At 38.2% G+C, this 7,015-nt stretch overlaps 1 protein-coding gene across 2 annotated transcripts; it reads left to right on the top strand.

The window, feature by feature from the left end:
- Positions 1 to 757: 757 nt before the first annotated feature.
- LOC122038169 (beta-glucosidase 31-like) lies at positions 758 to 4,813 on the top strand. Of its 2 annotated transcripts, XM_042597799.1 has the most exons (13): positions 758 to 1,061; positions 2,312 to 2,375; positions 2,449 to 2,507; positions 2,587 to 2,662; positions 2,745 to 2,816; positions 2,889 to 2,976; positions 3,050 to 3,317; positions 3,407 to 3,522; positions 3,618 to 3,838; positions 3,951 to 3,973; positions 4,056 to 4,170; positions 4,245 to 4,353; positions 4,485 to 4,813. In XM_042597799.1, exons 1-13 carry the CDS (start codon positions 912 to 914, stop codon positions 4,696 to 4,698), a joined length of 1,575 nt encoding a protein of 524 aa, XP_042453733.1. In that variant the 5' UTR covers positions 758 to 911; the 3' UTR covers positions 4,699 to 4,813. The 2 variants fall into 2 exon arrangements, with proteins under 2 accessions (XP_042453733.1, XP_042453735.1); XM_042597801.1 differs by lacking the exon at positions 758 to 1,061 and having other exon boundaries at positions 2,441 to 2,507.
- Positions 4,814 to 7,015: the final 2,202 nt, after the last annotated feature.

The following is a 7,015-nucleotide window of genomic DNA, read 5'->3' on the forward strand; positions in this document are numbered from 1 at the left end:
ATGAATCTAGTAGGTGCCTACCAAAGGCCTTTATGGAAACATTCGTCCCTGCTTTCGTCATTGCTTTCGCAGATACGTAAATAAATGGCTAAATGGCAAATAAGACTGCTTGAACGTTTCCGTCATTTACGTCACTGCCCGCACCGAGACAAAACAAAACGATGCCAAGTCGTCCTCCCTTCCTTCTCTTTTCCTTTTCAAAGAAAAACAAAAGATGCCTAGATAATCACGTCTGTGGAGAAATCTAGAAATGAGGATGTTCAACACGTCGTATCCTCTGACCTTTTTAACTCCTTTACAAATGGACAAATTTTCGTAAGAAAAGATACTCGATCTTAAACACATACACAAACTGCGTATCTAACTTTAACTTTCATAAGTATATTTATTTTTAAATAATTTTCTCCTAATAAAAAATAAAATTATAAAAAAAAACTTTGGAGAATTCTGATCGTCGATTTTAAAATCATGAGCACTTATGGCAATGGGTTCACAATAAAACTCACAGACGCTGTAAAATTACGGTCAAATCTTACGTATGAGTGTAGTTGTCTGGTTCTGATTTGATAGCCAGTTTTATTTATTTATTTATTTTTTATTCAGAGTACTTCAGAAAATAAATGATTCTTCTAATAAATATAAAACATTAAATATGTATTTTAGTTATTCTTTGGAGTGCTAGATGATACATGGCAAATTTGTCTGACTTTTGCTTCCAAATTCCACGTACGTTATTTGTTACAGTCGTGATGCACCTTTGTTGCTTTTTGTCCCCAGCCGCGCACCAGGAGTGGCATCGGTGAAACACGTCCAGAGAGCAGAGAAGTCGTCCTTGTCATTCCTGGTATGACGATTGTGTTTAAAAGTGGGGAAAGTTGAGCGTTTTATTTTGTTGCTCGGATAAAAGAGAGATGGAGAGGAGGTGCATCAGGTGGCGTCCTCCGGCGTTGATTTGGGTGCTATTAATAGTTCTAGTAGCAGTAGCCGCTCCGGCGATCGGCATCAGCAGAGATGATTTCCCCTCCGGCTTTATTTTCGGCGCCGGCAGCTCCGCGTACCAGGTGACCATTTGCGATCTTTTTTACTTGGACTTTGGAGAGTTGAAGAACAAAACTGAAGGGGGGAGGAACTCCTTTACACTATTTTGTTCAGTATTAACTTCGATACATAAATGATTTTTATTTAGTACCTCGCTAATCCTTTAGCTTCGATCTTTCTTGCGCATTAAGTGATGGAGAATTAATGCTTGCTTCCTGGTTCTAACTTCAAAACTCTCTTAAGAATTTCCTTTAATCTATTTTTATGTTAGAAGAACAGGAAGTTAAATTAAAATTCCCATGGTCCTGAATTAAATTGTCTTTCTGATTGTGAAATTTAAGAATATAAAGAAAAGAACTTCTGTAATTAAGGCACCCGTGAAGTATATTTTCGTTCCTAAATCATCTTTCATAGATTTGACCTTTCGTAGATATTATTCTGACTATAATTAAGATCCTGTCTGCAGTATCTATCTTCTTAATGCGACGAACGCACCTCCCTCGTGCAACGGAGACCGTTAATTTAGGTGACCTAGATCTTGTTAAAATCGTCGGACGGTGTGGTTTTTCTGTGAAAGTGATGAGCCACCAATCTGGCTTGCAATAAAACATTAGAATTATTACAGTCTGGAAGGAATTTTCAGTGGAAACTCAAACCATTTTGAAGGAGTAAAAGGACACAGTAAATTTCAATACAAGGAAAATTCTCACTCTAGAATCTTTTCCCTTCTTGAAACAAAAAACTTATAAAGAGAGATCTTCGTTCTAATTTTCATTTTTTTTTTGGAAGCATCATTCACAATTTCAACAAATCAATCAAAAATCAGCGACGATAGTTGAGCAATGCCAAATACATATTGACCATCAGAAAGCTGTAAATGGAACAGATCTAAAAGCATGAAAAATAGGAGAAAAAATTAAAGAAATCAAACAGAAATTTTAGGCTTGCTGATATTTTTACAAGTCAAATATCTTCAGAAATTATCAATATGTTTGTTAAAGTACATCTTGCAAGAAGAGAAGGCTGTAGGAGTCGATAACTAAAAATTGTATCTTTTTGTTCTAAATACATTTTCTAAGTTTTTACATTTATTCTACTATGTTTTTGCATACCTGCATTTCACGCTTCCACAATATCAATTTACCTCACAGACTGCCAAAGGAACAGGTTTACATGGTGCAGTCTCATTAGTTCTTAATTTGCCTCAACTTGAGAGTTCAACTAATTTCTTGAGTTTGCATGGTGTAATCTTTTGGGTCTCAATCTCATGAAGGTGGAAGGGGCTGCTGCAGAGGGAGGAAGAACTCCCTGCATCTGGGACACCTTTGCACACGAAGGTTAAATTTCGTTTAACAAGAAAAAAGCACTAATTTAGTGACTGCAAACTCTAAAATGTCTTCAGAATCTCAGGGAGAACAGAGGACAAAAGAACTGGAGACATAGCAGCTGATCAGTATCACAAGTACAAGGTCGATCCTGAGTTTTTTAGGCAATTATGCAATCCTGTGAACTGTAGGCATATAAAATTTTGGTTTTTCTTGTTGGCAGGAAGATGTGAAGTTGATGCATGACATGGGTCTGGATGCCTACAGATTCTCTATCTCCTGGAGCAGAGTCATTCCTAGTCGGCATTCAATTTGCAATAATTTATTTTCCTGACCAAATAGTTTAAGGATTACATGATTCTAATTGGTGCCATGTTGCAGATGGTAGAGGGCCAGTTAATCCAGAAGGGGTGCAGTATTATAATAACTTGATCAATGAACTCAAGAAATATGGTACAATTAGAATATTGGTCATACCTTGACAATTTTCAGTCACAATCTTACCAAACTGTGTTTGGCCGGCAGGAATTGAACCTCATGTCACTCTTCTTCACTTTGACCTCCCCCAATCTTTGGAAGATGAATATTCAGGACTCTTGAGCCCAAAGATTGTGTACATTTCTACTACAACCCTTTCATTTGCATCTCCTCGAATAATGTCTAAGATAGTATCCATTGTGATGCAGAGAGGACTTCACTGCTTATGCTGATGTGTGCTTTAGAGAGTTTGGGGATAGAGTAAAATACTGGATCACTGTCAATGAGCCCAACATTGAACCCATCCTTGGCCATGATCTGGGAATATTTCCACCAAATCACTGCTCTTCCTCCTTGGCCTCTTCCCTTGGCCTCAATTGCAGCAAAGGGAATTCATCTGTTGAACCATATGTAGCTGGTCATAACCTTTTGCTTTCCCATGCATCAGCAGTCTCCCTATACAGAAAGAAATATCAGGTTTCAGCATTTTAGTTTCTCTTTTAATTGAATGATCTAAATGTTATTAAGGGTGTTATCTAAAATAGAGTGTTGTTCTTGTGCAATAGCCAAATCAAGGGGGCTATATTGGAATTACCTTACTAGGGATCTGGTTTGAGCCAGCTACAAGATTGCCAGATGATATAGCAGCAGTTAATAGAGCACTCGATTTTCTAATAGGCTGGTGAGTAAAGCAAACAATACACTGAAATCTTTGTTTTTGTTCTGACTGGTGACATCAAAAAATTGTGAGGCATCAATTGTTTCTCTCGTGCATAGGTTTGCCAATCCTATAATGTATGGAAGGTACCCTTCCGTGATGCAAAAGCTTGTAGGATCCCGCTTACCATCCTTCAAATCAGAAGAGTCGACCATGCTAAGAGGATCTTTTGATTTCATTGGACTTAATCACTATTCATTGGCTTTTCTGCGAGCAGCAACTGATAACCCAGATGACGATTTCCGAGATTGGTACACTGACATGTCTGTCAGTTTCGCATGTAAGTGACTTTCACTGCTCTGATTGACTCTTATTTATTTCACAAACTGGTTATGGTATCAGGCACTGATTCTATTTTTTCTCCTTGTGTTTTTTTTTCTATGTTCCTGCAGTTCCTCAAACAAAATTTACGAAGGTGCCCAAAACTGCACTAATTATTTAGTGATATATCCTCCTGGAAAACTACACAATCTAACAGGAAGTGGAACTTCCATCAGGTTTTTGTTTCAGAAGATCCTCCCATAACGCCTTCCACACCGTGGGCTATGCAAAGATTGCTCGACTACATGAGAAACAAATACGGAAATCCACCAGTCTTTATCCATGAAAATGGTAATTGTTCAATTCAGGAAGCTGACCAGGAAATATAGTATTGATTTTCATACATTTATGGTTTGTGATTTCAGGATATCCAGAGTACAACATAGATCCAGCAACTTGTGGACACGAGTACTATGATGAGCACAGAGCAAATTACATTAAAGATTACATAGAAAGCATGCTTCTACCAATAAGGTGCTTCCATTGTTTGTTACAAGTCCTTTAGTTCATGAACATACAAAAACATAAAGGATTCACTATTAAATTCAAAGCACCACAAATAAGTTATGGTATCTGACTTCATATTCTCATTGATGATTCTGCAGGAATGGTTCCAATGTCAATGGCTACTTTGTTTGGTCCTTCATGGATAGCTTTGAGGTTGTTACTGGCTACAGAAGTCGCTATGGTCTCATTGGAGTTGACTATAGTGTAGAAAACAGAACAAGGTATCGTAGATATTCTGCAGATTGGTATTCCAAATTTCTTAAACCTAATGGAGGATTTACGGTAAGATATGGAGATGTTAATGTTGAGTAGAAATGTTTTACATTTAAACTTAAGGAGTTGAATGTCGAATGCCTAAAACTTCAGCCTTATGCTGATGGGACCATTAGGTATGCGAATAAAATTCTATTCAATTTTTTCTCTGCTATCCTTTCATGATTTTCCAACGGAATTAATGTCTGTTATGTAGAACAACTATTCAATCTTATCTATTTGAATAATAATCTTCATCAACCGAGGTAAACAAAGACAATATTTTTGCATCTTAGTTGTGCTACAGCTGTAAGGAAAAATGATAATCAAGGAATGCATACAGAGATGGTTATTCAAGAATCTAAGCTTACCACTCAGTTGCACGGAGAAACCATGGAACATTCATTATGACAAACCCTTTTCAATTCCGCCTATTGTCAATACCAATGCGACATTACCGGGCAACTCTGTTGTACTTGTTCTTTTGAAACTAACATAAAATCTCCAATTTATTTGTCATCTTGTCACCGCGACGCCGCCGCTTTCATCAAAGTAACTCATCAATATGATCCGGTTCGAAAATCATAGAGATAGCAGGTTAGAGATATAGCTATTATATTGATTGGATGTAAACTCCGTTCTATTTTATAATACAAAAAACGTCAATGCAGAGTCAGAAAAGGATCCCTAGCGTTGGTCCTCTGACGTTCAAGTCAGTCACCGGAAAGAGAAAAAAAATGGAGCAATAGTAGACACAGACATGAATAATGAATAATACATACCTCCGCCGGTATATGGATCTCCTTTATATAATACTCTGGTATGCGACGTGCGCACTTCTCTCGAGACATAGGCACGTTCTCCAATTAATCGTGGGCATGCTTTCCAATTTGTCCTATGAAAGGACATGTCAGGAAAGTGTCTCTGACACCATACCTTAACAGACATGTATATCCCTGACAAGACAGTAGAAACTTCCTTTGTACGATCCGTCCGTTGACTATGTCTTGTTTCAGCGGTGCTATCTCCTTGAAGGATACATTAGTGATCCATCTACTCAGTCGAGCGAGATAGTCGCTCGACTGAGTACTCCTTCGTTCGGTCGGACTCAGTTGTTCTTCCGCGTGACTACAGGTTTCGATAGTTTGTTTCCGTTCGACCGAACTAACGCTCCGATCAAATGTATGCTCCTTTGCTTTGTGACGACTGTCTGATGATCTTGGTTGAACGAGCGCTTCGCTTAGACCGGTCCTTTGCCGATCGAGCATTATATACCCGATCGGTCACTGCTAAAAAGATTTACTTGGCCCCTCAACATCTTATCTTTTATCCTTGACCTTTATGATTTTGACTTCCAAATTATAATCTTAATTATTATTATTATTATTATTATTATTATTATTATTATTATCATAGTGTTGTGTGATCCAAGCAATCGCTAAGCATAATTTAATAAAACAAAGTTAACGCAAGCATCAGGAATAAGAGAGATGGAAATAATTAAACAAGTATGCACTTCAAGAATAGAAGTTAACAACGCGTTCCACTCTCTCGAGGCATTCATATTCAAAGGCGGTTCACGCGGCCCACATGGCCGGGCCGGCACCACCCTCCTGCGGGACCCGCTCCACCGGACACGCTGCCGATTCCACTTCGATTCTTGCCATCTACCACAGTTGTTAGGACCGAATCGATTTAGGATAAGATCAAATCGTTCGAGGATCACATCTTTAAAATCTAGGACCTCGGACTAAAAGCAAATTATAAAATGGCCCAATTTAAAGGCCGATAGAACAACCTAATAAAAAAATTATATAGAACCATTGTAATATAGGAACGTATGAATTCATATGCGATCTCATCAATTCAGATTCCAAATGATCTAAGAGACGATTTAGTACTCCCAGATCGTCGAATTAGAATCGTTCTGTAAATCGGATCGTAATTCTATGAATTATGGCACATTTGCCTAAGACAGAACAAACATTGACTTTATATATTGATCCCATCTAGAAATTAAATTAGATAGGGGTACTAATGATGATGGTGAGAACATTGACGAAGAGAGGGATCTGGAGCCTAGGAGAGAGGATCGCTGATGATACCCATGACCCTACAAATACCACAGAAGCGTTAAAGCGAGAATCAAGGAAGAGGTTCTGGGTGCGGACACTCCGACGCCCAAGTCAGAAAAGATGCAAAAAAAGATGAAAAACAGTAAATTTGTGTGTGCAAGTAAAATTGTTGTCTAGCGCGTCCCTGGTCAACGGAGAGGACCTCCTTTTTTATAGTGCCTTTTGTAACCGCTGTAATTATAAGATATCAGAAAATGTCGTATGTCAGGAGGTGTCGAGTGAAAGAAGATGTACGACGGACT

This window comes from Zingiber officinale, chromosome 1A (assembly GCF_018446385.1).
Source record: "Zingiber officinale cultivar Zhangliang chromosome 1A, Zo_v1.1, whole genome shotgun sequence".
NCBI classification, from domain to species: domain Eukaryota; kingdom Viridiplantae; phylum Streptophyta; class Magnoliopsida; order Zingiberales; family Zingiberaceae; genus Zingiber; species Zingiber officinale.

Bases quoted from the DNA above. Each gene is read 5' to 3' on its own strand.
- LOC122038169 (XM_042597799.1), top strand. From the start codon at position 912: ATGGAGAGGAGGTGCATCAGGTGGCGTCCTCCGGCGTTGATTTGGGTG. The intron at 1,062-2,311 runs GTGACCATTTGC...AATCTCATGAAG, and splicing joins CCGGCAGCTCCGCGTACCAG to GTGGAAGGGGCTGCTGCAGA. The intron at 3,523-3,617 runs GTGAGTAAAGCA...TCTCGTGCATAG, and splicing joins CTCGATTTTCTAATAGGCTG to GTTTGCCAATCCTATAATGT.